The sequence below is a fragment of the Melospiza georgiana genome, chromosome 4 (assembly GCF_028018845.1).
Source record: "Melospiza georgiana isolate bMelGeo1 chromosome 4, bMelGeo1.pri, whole genome shotgun sequence".
Classification (NCBI taxonomy): domain Eukaryota; kingdom Metazoa; phylum Chordata; class Aves; order Passeriformes; family Passerellidae; genus Melospiza; species Melospiza georgiana.
The window spans coordinates 16,413,091-16,429,015 of record NC_080433.1 but is presented as its reverse complement, the minus strand read 5'-3'; the positions used below and the strand labels follow the sequence as shown (position 1 = coordinate 16,429,015).

At 41.8% G+C, this 15,925-nt stretch overlaps 1 protein-coding gene across 3 annotated transcripts in view; it reads right to left on the bottom strand.

Moving 5' to 3' along the window:
* The window catches only part of KIAA1549 (KIAA1549 ortholog), a 142,009-nt gene extending 126,292 nt beyond the window's left edge, over window positions 1-15,717 (bottom strand). For 2 of the 3 annotated variants that reach the window (XM_058021878.1, XM_058021880.1), the window contains exon 1: window positions 15,458-15,715. In XM_058021878.1, coding sequence (XP_057877861.1) covers window positions 15,458-15,569 — 112 coding nt within the window. In that variant the 5' untranslated portion in view covers window positions 15,570-15,715. Of the gene's footprint in view, window positions 1-15,457 lie in introns of all 3 variants that reach the window. The other variant, XM_058021879.1, reaches the window with a different exon arrangement.
* Window positions 15,718-15,925: the final 208 nt, after the last annotated feature.

Here is a 15,925-nt window from a genome sequence, read left to right as displayed (position 1 = left end):
AGTCAGCACCTGTCTTTTTGACTCAAGCTTGGTCTAGGAAGAAGAAAATCCTGTATATTAAAAGACAAGCTACTGATACCATTTTTTCACCAAACATCTGGGACATCTCACAGCATCCTTACTTTTCATGCCTGCTCTGTAGAACTCAAGTGACCGATGAGAAGCAGTTCACTACATCAAGCTTGTGCCACAGTTTCCTTACAGAGCCTAGTAAATCTGCACCTAAATTCTGACCCTTTCCTCAATTTTGTGTCATACACCACTATTTCTACAACAGGGAACAGGCCAGGGATTAACAAAAATTTAAAAAATGCTATGAACATCTGAATATTCACTACAGTACCATTTCTCAGCAAAACCACTTTTTGGTGTTTCCTTCAGTGCGAAAAAGGTCCCAGTAAAGTTCATCTAACCTGCAAAAATTTAATAAAACTTGGCCTTTCCAGCACTCACAGTTTTCTTTAAAATGTCAGGATGTTCAGATTTGTATGGTGCTTTTGAGTCTTCTGGGTTGGTTTTTTTTTTTTTCTTTCCTCCTTTCTCTGCACAGGATGAGGAAACTGAGAACTTGTGAGCTCCCAAACTGGTTTACATAAGCCAGCCCTAATCAGAGCCTGAATCTGCTAGAGTCAGCGTCATGAGAGGCCTCCATAATTCCCTGAGTATCTCAAAGACTACACCACCACATATTATGGACAGAGAAGCACCTATTACTGACCTCAAATAGTTATTGAACAGAACCCATGAAAATTCTCAGTGTAAATGAAATTAAATTTGACTGAGATTCTATGATGAAATATATGCCTCTGGAAATTTTTCCTGCATTAGTTCTTGGTAGCAGCACAAAATTTTAGCATTGAAGCTAACTATGAAAAACAGCAAAAGGTCTAAATCCTTTACATTGTTATGGAGGGACATATCAGGAACTCTGTTTTTCAAAGAAAGCCTATTATGGCAAAAAAAAGTCCTCCTCCATTTTAGGCACCACTGAGAACTGCAATCATGATTATTTTAAATTCAGTGCCAGAGATGCTTTAGAATTTTTAACATTTTACATCCATGTGATGATATTTAAATCATTATAACAAAACCACAAAGGCAACACTTCCAGTTTCACACAAGTCTCTCAAGTGACCTACAATATGCACTGCCTCAAATATCTCACTTCTATTAGTCTTTCTCTGGTGAGGCTTCCTCTCCCCTAGACACTCATCCATCATTAAGCCAACACGCAAATTAAACAAAATACTGAGTTTTGTATCATTTGGCTTTAAAAAGACCACAAAGACAAAAATAAAAACCATTTACACTGCAGTAAGCAACATGATGGCTTATATTTTTCTCCACAGTATTTCAGTATTCTTTTCTGCTCCCAACCCTCCACACTATCACAACCTTCAGGAAGACTCATGCATTTTGTGTTGTAAAATACATGAGTTTCCATCAAAAGGGGCTGAGAACTGACGTGCCACCATGCTGCCTGTCAGTGTTCTTGCTGCCCCACACCATTAATTCAACTCTTCTGCTCACAGGAAAGTTGCCACCAGCAGCCACTGCCAGCAAGATCCTGCTGAAAAAAACTGCAAAAGTCTGCTGGAATTGATGAGTGTGCTCATTACAAAATATTTTGTCTCCACTATTGACAGTGTTTTCAAATCCTGTCTCTCACATGGTAACATTGAGTCAGACAGAAAAACAAACATTTCCACTACCTATTTAAAGCTGAAGCTCACTAATTGGAAGCTTGCTCTCTTGGACGATGCAGAAAACATCTTAAGCAGTGGTAGGCAGACAGCATGATGTATGACAGAACACCTGATTGCAGTCAGATGATAGACCTTTACCATTTCATATTGGGTCACCCAAACATTTTCTTACTTTTCACATGGTCCTGGAAAGCCTAGCTTGCTGATTTAGGAGCACTGAGATCTCTGAGATGTGTTGGATCCACCTCAGAACACCCAGGCATGCATTTGCTGCCCTACTGACAAGCCTGGCTCGTTAGACCAGAACAAATTTCTAGCAATGGCCTGATTTGTACATACAGTAATACAGGTGCAACTGCAAGGTGGTTTCCTTTTGGACAGCTGAGTGTACAGAAATAGGAGAGAGCCAGAAATGCAAGAGCAGCAGTGGTTTAGCCAGTAGCCCAGCTAGCCCTGCACAAGGCAGGAGCAGCAAGCAGATGGAGGGAAGCTGAGCACTTTGGCAAAGCTCTGGGCCCATGAGGCTGCACAGGGAGAGCACATGCAGAAACAGTGTGAAGAAAGGAACTGTCACATGGGGACTGAACAGTAAATAACTCTCAGGCTAGGGCAAGCGTTGAAGCCAGGACTGAAACAGAAGGCATCAACTGTAAAAAAGGATGTACAAAAATGCATGAGCAACAACACTGCCTCTCTGTACCCGTCAGCTAGAAAAGGGAAAATTCTTCATCTAGACAATTTATGGAGCTTAAACTTTCTATACAAATTATAATATGACTGAGGACCAAGAAGACATTTTAATTCAATCATTGATATGATTGTTTCCTTAAAGTAATTTTTACTGTTTACTTTGAGTTGAACAAAGATCCACTTTCAGCTGATTAAACTTCCAGAATGACCAACAATTCATACAAATTACTAGTAAGTTATGCAGTTCAAACGAGAAAGGAGTTGCTGTTGAAATGAAGGTTTCTCAATAGGAGGGGCTATTTACGATCAAGCAAGTTCAAACTGAGTTGCTCCTTAAAAATTCATTTTGGAGTAAAAGAGAGCTGTGGTGCCATTCTGTCAGTGGCAGCTGTGTTTTGAAAGGTTCTTGCCGCTCCCTTCTGTCCCCTGATACTCATTGCTGCACTCAGAGGTGCCAATACAATTGTTTGCATGACTGTGCTCTATTAAGGGTTTTAAAAACTATCCCATTTCAAGCGGAAAAGGCAAAACCAAAACAGTAAAAATATCACAGTAAATTACTTTAAAACAAATATAGCCTATACAAAAACCATACCAAAAAAAATACTGATGAGGCAAGTTAAGACAGAAGTAACAGAAACATCTTAAATTGAATCATTCATGTCTGGCAAGAGACTACACCCCTCCTTCTTCCTCCTCCCCTTTTTTCCAAGTATTCCCTTCCCCAAGAAGAAAAAACCCCACCCATGCCTAACAAATTCTGCTGTTAAGAGCCTGGAAGAAGAATACAGAACGCAAAAACCAACACAAGATGGAATCAGGTCATTTTTCCTGGTCTTCAGTAAGAGGTAAGATGGAACTCCCTGCAACTTTCACTCTAAGACACAGGAGGTAGCAAACAGCATGGAATATATGGGGGAAATAAGAGAAGCATTGAGGAAAGCAGAGAGGGGAATGTTTGCCCAAAAAAAAAATCCCATAAAAGGATTTTCTTCCCCCCCCCACCAAGAAAAAGTAATTGACATTTACCATATTGGTTAGAAGAAACTATATTACCATGTTTGTGAAGCAAAAGCTCCTGGCCTTGTGCCTCTATTTGAACAGGCACATTTTATGACAATTCAACATTCCAGACAAACATAAAACATTGATATGAAACAAGGCTGAGCTCAAAAGACTAGCTTTGACTATTATTGCTGTGTCTTCTGATTAAATATACATAACACCTGCTGTAATGTGTAAAAACAGAGGAAAATCTAGAGGGTTTACTTGTTTAAAATAGAAATTGATTGCTTCATGAACAGCCCACTTACCAAAGCAGGATTTTTATTTAGAAATGTGCCATTTTCCATAAACACCAACAGAGAATAGTATGAGGAAGCCTGCAAGATTTTTTGGATGGCAAAAAGACTATTGATATTGCTATGAGAGACTACATCACCACAAGTCATGCTACTCTTAACTCAATTACACGGCCATTGAACAATTTCTGCATGAACATAAGTGTTTAATTAAAAATAAAGTACATTTAGCATGTCGTTTTTAACTGCTCAGTATAAAAATATCTGACACATTAAGGAAAACCCCCACCTGTTCCCCCAAGAGACTATGAACAGGAGTCTGAGACATGCACAACATTTATTGTTAATAACATATTCCATTGGCTTTGATATTCTTTCATTAAAGCAAATCAGAAAAAAGCCAAACAAATAAATGTTCTTTTAAAATATTTAGGTTTCAAACAAAACTTCAATATTTTCCACCTAGCTTGAGACAAGAGAGCTCCAAATTAAAGGCTCTATATTCTTTAGATTGGAAGAGAAAGGAAATTCCTGCCTCAACAGTTTTGAAGCAGTAAGGAAGCCAATCCCAGAAGTTACAAAGGATGCAATAATGCCATTTCTCTTACACTGCAGAAACAAATCAGGAAGCATCAACAAGCTTATGACCTTATAATGTTTCCAAGCAAGATAAATCATACTGAAATTAGCACAATAAATACGCTGCAGGTTTTAGAGACAGGCCAAATGGGAGCTTTAGTCACTGGGGTTCCCCATCTCATGAACTCCACATGCTCCCTGCTCTTTCCTGCTGACAGCCTGTGCTCCTGCTCCTTCCCACTGCAGAAACCTAAGGAAGGCACTGTAGAATTACCAGAGTAAAGCTGCTCTCAGGTTACTGTATGAGGTGGCTCCCAAGGTGAGCACAACAGAAACAGAATTTGAGACAGTGCTTCCAATTAAACTTTGGGAGAGTTCATATGGCCAAACCAGCACAGATAGGCTTCAACCTTTATGCACTGTTCAGTCATGAAAAATAAACTACCTGATTTAACACTGTCCCTTATCTCCCAAGGGAGGGGGAAAACCCCCAAAACAAACCAAAACACACACATTAATGCATTATGAGCATAACCCAGCACTACATGCCTCAGCCTGGATGAACGTTTCACAAACACCTGCTGGTTTGGGTGGTTGCTTTCCCTGTCTACAACAAACTATACTTAGCATGCACCTGTGCTTTTCACCTGTCCTCCTACAAATAATTCCATCCACAAGAGCTGATCTTAAACACTCTGAAGAATCCAAATAGCTGCTGTTGTATTTAATCCATTACTTTCATCCTACTGGTAATATCTTCATTTTTTCCAGCTCTCTCAAAACTAAAAGCATCGAATCTCAAAATACATTTTCATAAACCCCAAGTCCACTAATGCATTAGAAATGTAATTTCTGATTAGGAGAAATAGAAGTAGGAGCTATAAGTATTCACTCAATTCAGCATACTTGGCTTCATAAAGCATATTAATGCTTGCACCTGCATTTGGAAGATGTAAAATATTTATTTCTGCTTTTGAAAATATCTAAAAAGCTACTTAACTTTCACATTTACATATCATATTTACAGCGAACGAATCATATTTACAGATTACAAATTTTAGATGTGGCCTCCAAGGCTGATACTATTTAGGAATGAAGAAAGTACAGGGGAATATTTCTGAAGTATCTCATATAAGTCACATAGATGTTTTTACTGAATATATGATCCAACATAAGGTTGCATTCTATTCTCCAGTGACTGAGTTTTATTTCCAAATATAAAATAAACAACCATTCTAAATTGTTAATGCAGTTTCACATATCAGTAGCATGTTTCAATGATGGCGTTGGCTCATTAAAAAAATACATCAAAACCATCATTTGAGCTTTATTTTAGAAAAAATCTGAAATAACGTCTTTAAGGTTTCTAGACCTATCTTCACCTGATTCCTCTGCTTAAACTTTATACATGGTAAATACTAAAGAATCACAAGAATAGGTCAGTACAGAAATTTTATTCAGTTTTGTTTCTAAGTTTCTAACACTCCCAGGACGTTAAGAAGATTATACCTTCAAGTGACACCGCCTGCTTGGAATCCAGTCAATTCAAAAAGAAAGAAACTGGATTTACTTTCATTTCACATTCCTCAGCTTTCCTAATCCTTCTGACAAATTTTACAGTTTTAAGAACATGGTTGTGGTAGAAGCAACAAAGTAACTGCTCAAAGAGGTAAACAAAGTAAAGATACTAATAGAATTTATTTTCTTGAAACTTCCTTGCTGGTATTAATATTGGAGAAAATATTTCTTGAGGAAACTTTGACTACCATGTTGATAAGCATTTATGTAATTTTTAAAACCAAGTTACTATAAAAAGCACATACACACTGGGAAGACAAAGGAAAATTATCTTTTTTTTGTTCTTTCAGAATGGAACAAATTACATCTTCTAAAAATTGAATGTCAATGGCTGGAAGCCCAAATCTGTTTCATCCTTCACCACAAGCACAGGAAGTAAGGTCACTGACAGATTTTAATTGAAAACATCTTCCAACCAGACTTCTGCTCTAGATCAGGATTTTGTTCTGTGACGTGCAATTTCTATCCTAATATATCACACAAGCTAGTCCCAGCTCAGCAGCAGCTTCAGTTTTAAGTACAGCCACCACAGGAGAAGTTCCCAACCAGAATCCAGTGTAGCTGAGAAACAACAGCCTGTCTCCCATTCAAACAGTAACCTGATACCAGCCCAGAGGGGTCTGCTCCATAAATGCTTGGAGCTTTGTCTGCAAGTAATGCTCAGCTGTGTCCTTGTGGCTTTGTGGTTGAGCAAAGCTCGCTGCAATCTGCATACATGAGGAGGAATTTATTTACAAGAGAATTACGAGCCACAGGAAAAGGTGAGACAGGCTCAACATCTAATCAAGTTCACACCCAGCTAGAGGAATAAATGCTCCCTGCACCACCCTGCAGCATTAAACAGCTGCCTTTAAATAAGGAAAGAAGTTTACTTAGAGACTCTCCACATACCAGCTCAATACACTACTGGCTGGGGAGCAAAAAAGAGACAGCCTTCTTTTCATATAAGAATTCATAACAGTTTAATTTTCTTATTCCGTATCAAAAGATTCAGAAAGAAATTCAGTCCAAGAGGGTGTGAATTCATTAAAAAGAGGCTGAAAACAAAATCTGTAAGTTGTATCAATACTACTTAAGAAAAAAAATCTTTACTTGTACTATGTGACTGTTCTATGTGACCATTTATTTTCAGAGTGCATTTAGAGTTCTCAAATTTATCTTACCAGGCATCTGAGAGTTTTCTGTTAAAATTGAGACCAGCTACCCATTTAGACAATGCCCTTCTCCACAGCTCTAAGGCAAGCTCTAAAGTGAGGATGCTCAAGTCAATATTCAGGGCAGCCACAAAAACCCCTCCAAATCTGCAACATCAAGCAGCCCTGCTCTTAGCACAACACTTCCCAACTCAGCCTTCCATTACTGATACCCAAATCTATATTCCAAATTTCACCCACTCCTAGCACAGCTCCAGCCCAGTGCTATCTCTGCTGTGCCTTACCTCAGTATCCTCCTGACCAAAGTTTGTATCCTCCCTTGTTCTCACCCTGCCACAGTAACCAATTTCAGAGAGAGGGCACAAAGACAGCTCCACACTGCCTTAACTGCCCAGAAAAGCTTTGTCAGAACTGAGAACTTCACACACCTGAGCCCAGCCCAACAAGCTCACAGCTCTGGCCAGGACATCCTTCAGCACTTGCTGCTCCACTCAGGATGCCAGCTGGGAGAACTGATGTCTCTCAGCTTCTGAAGAACTAAAGATTTGTCTTCTCCCTTTGACACAGACCCACAGATGGCAGCACACAGAACATGGCAGCTGAAGCTTTGGTCTGGTGTCATTTCTTTGTCCAGTCTCCCAATTGTCTTGCATGACTTAGGGCCTCTTGCTTGCACCATCACTTCCTTTGCTAAGGACAAGGGCAAATCCTACTTTCTGTGCCAGGATGAAGAAGTTCCCAGCTTGACCAACTACACATTTCATAGAAATTGCAATGAAGTGTTTTCTTCAATACTGCCTCTCTCTATCCCACCTCTGAAATATAAAAATGCTAGTAATAATTCAGTTGATGAATAAAGACATGCAGATTCACATCCATACCACTTATTTGTGGCTGTTTTCTCAGTGATAACCTCTCAGTGATGCAGCATTCTAAAATGCTTCACAAACTGACCTTGCACAGAGGGCAACTTAGAAAGTTAGTGTGTTTATCCTGCCTGTTAGTACCATGGATAAAAACACTGTAACAACGATTACAAAATGTTCTCTGAAAGCTTAAAAAATGTTAATCCTAAAAATCAACCAACATAAAAACCACAGATTGTTTCTTCACCTGATCAGTACACCAAAGTTCTCAGTAATAAATAATATTAGTCCCAAAGCTGCAGTCTGCACATAAATGACATTTATTTGTTATTTATTATTTGTAGTAACTCACGAAACCAGAACTGCAAAGTACTTCAAATCACTGTTACAACCCTCTTCTGTCAGATCATTCTACAAGCTCATCTGTCAACTCCAGTGACACATTATATTATTGCCCCAAACCATGCAATTCACAGTTTCATTATCCCCACTGTTAAAAAGATCAGCAGTTAGAAAACCTGTCTCGTCCACTTGAATTCAAGTATCCTTTTCTTCCTCAACATAAACAACTATTTATTCCATTTCCCTTTATGTTTAATATTTTATATGTTTGAATAAAGTCCTGTCCACCTGGCATTTTTTCTAGATTAGACATTCCCAACAGTTCTGCAAACTGAACTGTCTCTAGTAGCCTGTCTCCTCCTTGAAGGACAAGGCCCTTTACTAGACACTGCATTCCAGCTGGAGCTCTTCTGCTACTGAGGAGAACAAATGAGTTATCACACAGGATATGCCCAGTTCAAAACCAATGTGCTCACGAGGCCCAGTACCACTGGGATCCTGCTGAATCCCACTCTGTCCATGATCCCTGATATACACCAGGCCCTTAATACAACACTATATTGTCCAGTCCCCATCCTAGAGCTATGCAGGTTTTCAAGTCCTTCAGTATGACACTATTATGCATGTTCCTTACTGAAAATCATGGATTTCAGGCCCTTGATTTACTGTGTTTCCACCGTTCCTCCCTCCTCTTGCCCTTACTTGCAGGTGAATTTTAGCCTCTTATCTATTTCAAACCACAAGACCTAACATGCTGTCTTGACCAGATGGCTGAAGCCAAGTCAAGTTCTATACAGGATATTAATTCACAGAAGAGAAGCCTCTCTAAATCAGAGGGGAGAATGGAAAAGGACTAAATGGATTAGAAAACAGTTTGCACATTAAGAGCAAAGAGGTAGGGGATGTAAGCTGAAACTGCTAAAACTGAAAGTGAGCAAACATCAGTAACCATGATTTCTTTTAAAGAATATTTGATTTAAAAAAAAACCCCAACATCAAAAATCCTACTGCACTTTGATACATAGTACATCTTCCCATCTCTAAGGTGAGCTAACTCACTAAAAAAGTCTTAGTGTAGTAAATACATCATTTACACCACCACCTGTTACTTTCTATTTGCTTACAACTATTTTATTTCTTATACTTGTTCTCTGTTGAGTCAAGTTCTGCAGGTTTATCTTCTGCTGGATCTTTACTGTTCTCAAGACAAAAGTCTGGCTTTCTGACCAGCTTTTTTTGCTCACTGTTATTGCATCTGGACATTCCTTAGGATCTTGAAAATCAAATGAGGAACTGCATCTGAGAAATCACGTTTTACAAATGGGGAAACTGAGAAACAAGGTCAAATTCTGAGAGCCTAATTTGAAACATTAATTAGTATTTAGAATTTCAGACACAACATCTATTTAAGAACAACTTCCCCTGACTTCTTTGGCAGCTGGAAGCACTCAGCATTTCTGCAACACAGATCCCAGAGGTCTGACATCCAGTAAATGAGGAACACACACAGCTAGTGACCACCTGTGAGAAGCTTGGTTTAAGCAACTTGAGCATCACTGAAACTCTGCAACAGCAACACAACTCAATTGTCTAGAACAGCATTTAATTTCATTAACAGCAAAACCTTTATTTGAACTTCCCTGTCCCTCCTTTGATATCACACCTCAAACATCTGTTACAGAAGGAGAGGAGTCCTACAGACTTCTTCATTTGCTAGCCAGGTCCCATTTTTCCCCAGAACAGGATCAGTCCTTGAGCACAATGATGGTCCTGTGTGTAGGTGTGCATATGCAGGTGCCTCTATAGCTATAAATAATATCTATATGGATACATGCCTTGTGACCATAGCTGTACAACAGCTTGCAGGTACAGAAATTTAAAACCTCTGTATGGATTAACAGGTTATTTTAATGTCAGCATTTCCAACTTGCTGATTTTTGTCTCTGCAGTCTTCATATGCTGCTACAATTTTTGTGGAGGAATTTTTCCAGTTCTTAAAACAAACTTAGAAAAACACTTCTGTCACAAGGCTGATTCATGCACATTCATGAAATGTTTTAAGGAGCAGCAGCAGATTACCATGCTTCTGGCTAAGAGGAGAAAAGGACCAACACTCTGAAGCCCTAAATTCTGTGCCAAATTCTGAAGGAAGTGTCCCAGAGCAGCAGGCACACATTTTCCCATTTTTAATTTGCAAGCTTGATGCTTTTGGTCACATCTCCTCCAGTCTTGGCCCAGCCCCTTGTCTTCCCCACTTCTGATTCATCCTTTCAACACTAATTTTTTTTAATGCTTATTTTCCTTTTTTAAACTGAGTCCATCTGTGTTTCCCAGTGTGCTTATCCTACTATCAAACTGCATTGCTTGCTTCACCTAGGATTAATTTCTGCATTGCAGTTTCTCTCATCTACAGACCTATTTTACACTCCTGACCTACTGTTCTGTGTCCCACTCTTTGTGCCCTGCCAGTTCCAGTTTCTTTCATCTGACAAACCTTCTTGCAATTTGTGTCTCTTCCCCTCCTACAACTTCCAGGTTTCTAGACATATCTCATCAACAAGTTGAAGAGTGACTGAAAGATCCTCAGACCCTACTCCAAATTAAACCTAACTCCCATGTTGGCTCCTTCTAAAGACTTATTTCTGTTTGCCCCCTTGGAGCTGATGCAATCAAAGACCACCAGGAAGCAGATGCCAAAGACACCCTAAAGAAAGCAAAGCATTACATAACAGACATGGCCTTAAAAACAAGGCAGGAAGGTGCTCAGTTCTCAGTCCAGTCCCACTTCTGGAGCAGCTTAGACAGACATCCACAGCAAAGTCCAATCTTTCACCTAACATTTTGGACTATGGCAAGAGTGCTGAGTACATCTGCCCAGGCAACACATATATTCCAGGTCAGTACTGACAGGTAGGTGAGGTCCCACAAGAATAGCCCATATTCAAGCTTCAGCTGATAAAAAAAAAAAGTCATCTTTTCTAATGTAGCCATGTCTACCTAAATTCAGTCATTGCAAGCTTTCAGAAAAGAAAAGTCCCTTTCAAAGCAAGACTGGAGAAAACATCCCCTCAGAGCAGACACAATCCAGCAAAGTTTAACTGCACTGCTCCAAAGCATAAGGGTATTAAAGTTGTTCAGAAAAGAAGCTGGCAGAACTCAAAGCAGAAGCCATTGTTTTCCTCTTGCCTCAACATCAGAAGTTGCTGAACTCTTCCAACTGACATTCTGCAAATAAGAAAAAGCTTCAGCCCCTAGCTAAATGCACACTTTACAAAAGCTCAATTGAAATATTTAAGTTTGTTCTCAACTCCACTGCAAAGCAGAAATATTTCTTAGACACATCTCACAGCTTAAGTAAGATCTAGAACAATTAAGCCCATTTCCCATATTTATTTGGGTATTTTACATGCCATTAATTACACTGACAAATGAGTGATGTGAGTACTGATAGTCAATTTTATCTTTTCTTTCCCCCTTATCTCATGTGTTACCAAAAAAAAGACACCACTAATGAATTGCTCTTATAAAAGGTTTTTCCTTAGTCTTCCAAACCAGCTGTCTCCAGTAACATCAACAGCTGAAAACACAGTACATATAGGGAGTATCAATCAAATTTGTTATTGAGTTCATGTGTGTTTGGCAATCACTGCAAAAAAGCACAGAAAAATATGACTTTTCAGGAGCTAGAAAGGCATCATATCAGGTAACTCTAGAGTGAAAAATTGTCCATACTTACAAGGACTCCATGAGAATGGGATTCTTCTACATGAGCCAAAACAGAAACTGACTACACAATTAAGTTCATTTAACGCTACTGTTTTACTAAACTAAGACAAAATTTAAAGGATAACCATTTCCTTGCAGCTTTTCTTCCTCATACCCAGGTGCCCAGGACACACTGTATTTAATAACTCTTATGCAATTAGCATTCATCATGCTGTATGCCACAACAGGCCAGGCTGGAGACACACTGGTACTTAAGGACAGCGTCCACAATAACTCTTACACAACCAGTGTTATTCATTCTGTCTGCCACAATGGGCAGAGCTGGAGACTCTCTGCTAGTTTAGGACACCAGCCACAATGAGATTTACTTTCAAATGAAGGAAAGCCATGTCTCCCACAGCTGAAGTGAGACTGAAGTCTATTCTGCTTCACTTCTCTCCCAAGCAACTCCCACACATGCACACACATTCTGAACTGACAAGCAAGAATTGGGATGTCAGAACCTGCCATTTACCACAATCACCAGCTTCCCAAAACAAAGATTTGTGCTGCAGCAGGAGTCACTGCTCTTCAATGTGCCCAGTTCCTGAAATCTATCACCCAAGGTAGGTCAAAGCCTGCTTTGCTGAAGTCATGCTGTATTTCAAGTCCCAGCCCTGCCTGAGAAGTCAAAGACTTTGCTTCACAAAAAGCATTCACAAAACAGACATCACTGAACAAAAAGCTGCACTGTCCACTAGCTTGTTTAGCATTCTCACTTCTTGAAAGAACATGCAAACAAAAAACACATTTCCTCTGGCAGGACTACAAGTGTAGCTTGTAGACACGAGGCTGACATAAATAAAGCTAGCACAGCACAGAAAGCAGTCATAAAGAGAATCCTCCAACCATATGGGTCTTCTGTGAAAATGAACTGGAAGCAAGCTTGACAAGCTCAACTGGCCACAAGAGATGTGATGCCAACTCAAGTGTTTGCAACAGACTAATGCAATTAAGTTGAATAAACAATATCCTGCAACTCTCCCATAAGGCAGCTACATCTGATTCCCTGCTTGACCTCCACAACTTGCCCTTGGTCCCTGAGTCTCTGAGGAGACTCACTGCAATCTTTTCAGAGTCCACAACACAGAGTTCTCCTCCCTCCCATGAAAACAGCACAGCGAGACAAGATAAACCCTCCTGATTGTCAGTGCGGGAGTTGTGCAGATTGTGCAATGGAACAAAAGCAAAAACACAGCCTGTGCTGAGCAGCAAGAAATTCAAACAGCCTGGCCAAGGCCCTGCTTCACTGAGGTGCTCAAAGGCAAACCCACCTTCAGCACACTGGTGTCCAACCACACACTAAAGTTTCAGCATCTGCTTAACTGGAGAGGCTGAAGCCCTGATTCAGCAACATGTGACTTCTGTGGGAGCTGGATCAAGCATTCCTAAACCCAAGTTGTTTAACTACTAAATTTTCTTAAGTATTGTCTTTGCTATTTCAACTGCAGTAAGTGGCCATTCCACTCTTACTGTATGTTCCTTCTGTGTAACTCAGAGCTGTAGGAGTTTGCTCTTGCTGTCCCTAGACTGGTCAAGACCATGTGGCACTGAAAAACAAATTAACTGCACCCTAGAGAGATTTACAAGAGCTGTAAATCTGTTGATCAGTTAAGTGAAAGCTGCCCAAACCTAGGGCATTTGATCAGTATACAGCTCTTCTGTTTCACAACATCCATTATGCCATCAAAACACTGAAGACAAGATTCTGATAAAGATGGTGTTTTCTAAACCTCATGGACTCCAGAAAGAGAAATCAGATTTCTGCCATGCTTTCAAATAAAGCATTTCACCTTAACAAAAGGGAACAAAATATCCTTGCTCTCTTCAACTTACAGACTTTAAATCTCTGCAACCAATGGACCATTTCTGAGATGCCAATAAAAAAAGCATCCTCTGAAGAGCAAGTTTACTCTTACCATCCTCAAGTTCATTGCACATGATTCACATACCCAGTGGAAATTGAAAACATAGAGGACTCTCAAATCAAAACAGCTTAAAGGCTCTTGCCCTAGACTGAGCAGGAAAGGAGAGCTTTGGGCAAGATCTGTTGTCTCTAAGTACGCTCTTCCAGCAGCTCAAACACTGGCTGACTTACATAATTTTTCTACTGCTGTTTTCAAGTTATACAAGAATGCACAAGAATCACACAAATGTTTACAGAAATTCACAGCCACTTTTAATTAAAAGCTACTATGTACCAGAGAAACAAACAAGAGCCTTCAATGACTTACTATGAAAATACAGAAGAAACCCAGCCATTCTCAGGAGCAAAAAACCACAAGTAAATTTCCAACTTACAAACCTAGTGCTTTGCCTTCTATTTGTATGCAAAATCTGTTTTATTTAAGAAAAATCAATGAAGTTTACAATGAAATATCAATTTTCACGTCGCCTGGAACAGCTCTCGTAGGCTATGACGGGAGCTGGTGAAGAGCGTAACTTCTCTGGAAAGCTAACTAGTCACCTCCAAAACATGAACTACTTTCTGAAGTGGAATAAAGGATTATTATAAAGAGATAAGCATGTTTTATAACACCAAGGGTTCTTAAGCACCCAGCAATAATCACCACAATTCCTGTGTTTGAACAAAAGAGTCAACACTAATTGGTCTGCTTCATGACACCGGTTACTGCAGGCTCTTATCACTTATTGCCACTTATCAACAACTTTCTGATGTTGAGTAAAATGTATTACTTTATACCTGTTATCTACCAAAATGAAAACCTAATCACAGCAAAACTGTACCTTTCCATGAAGTAATAGTTATTACTATTTTTTTAAGTATTAAAGATGAACCAAGAAGCGCTATGGGACCAGAACCAAATGAGACATCTTTGTGATTAAACTGTCTGCTTAAATACAGACTAATTTTGATACCTGGAGCCACAAGAGAAAAGACAAGAGAAAAAAAAGGGGTCACTGATTCATGATTTTTCCGAAACACCTACTGAACACACCACCCTCTGGAGCCCGAACCGTTCTCTCCACGCACGAGTCAGTGCTTGGAAAGTCGTCTTGGGCGTTTCGCGAGGCTCCCAATGCCTCCTTACTCGAAAGCTGGAGGAGAGCCAGGCTGCCCTGCATGTACCCCGCAGGTGCCACCGCAGCCCGACACGGGGCACCTCCGGCCGCTGAGGCCACACGGCGCGGTGACCGCTGCCCGGCACAGGACACCCTCCGAGCTCCAAACGCCGGCTGTCCCCTTTGTCCCCGCACCGCTTCTCTCCTTCTCCTCCGCGGGTCGGGTGCCAGCCCCGAGCCTGGGGGCTGCCGCGGCCCCGCACCGGAGCGTTCGCGGTCTGCCTGCGAACAATGCGCGCCTTTTCTGGCGGAGCTCCCCGGCCGCGCCGCGCCGGCCCCCGCCCGCCGGCACCGCCGCATTGTTACCGGCGCTGCCGCCCCCCGCACCGCCCCGCTGCCGGCACGGCCCCGGGCCCCGCACACCTGCCCCCGGGCCCTCTTTGTTCCCTTACCTGCGGCGGGAGAGCCCCGCAGCGCCGGCACGGCGAGCAGCAGCGGCAGCAGGGCGGGCAGCGCCGGCCGCCACCGCGCCGCGGCCACCGCGAAGCGTGTCATCCCCTCCATGGCACGGCACGGCACGGCCCGGCGTCAAGTCATCGCGGCGGTCCCCGCGTCCCCCCCGCGGGGGGCTGGAAGGGCTGGGCGGGCTCGGCGGCTCCTCCCGGGCGCATCCACCGCCGGCGGGGCTGGGACGCCCGCGGACGGGAGGCCGCCGCAGCACCCACCCTTCCCCACGCCCACCCCGTGGGGAGCGCTCACGGGGGCAGCGCCGCGGCGCCTCCCAAGAGCGGCGGGGGAGGGCGAGCGGTGCGGCTCGGCGCCCGGAGGGCAGGCGGAGGGGCAGCCCCCGCACTGCGGGACAGCGGGGCTCCTCGGCGGGACGCCTACGGCCCTTCACGTGTGAGAAGGCGGCGGCGGCG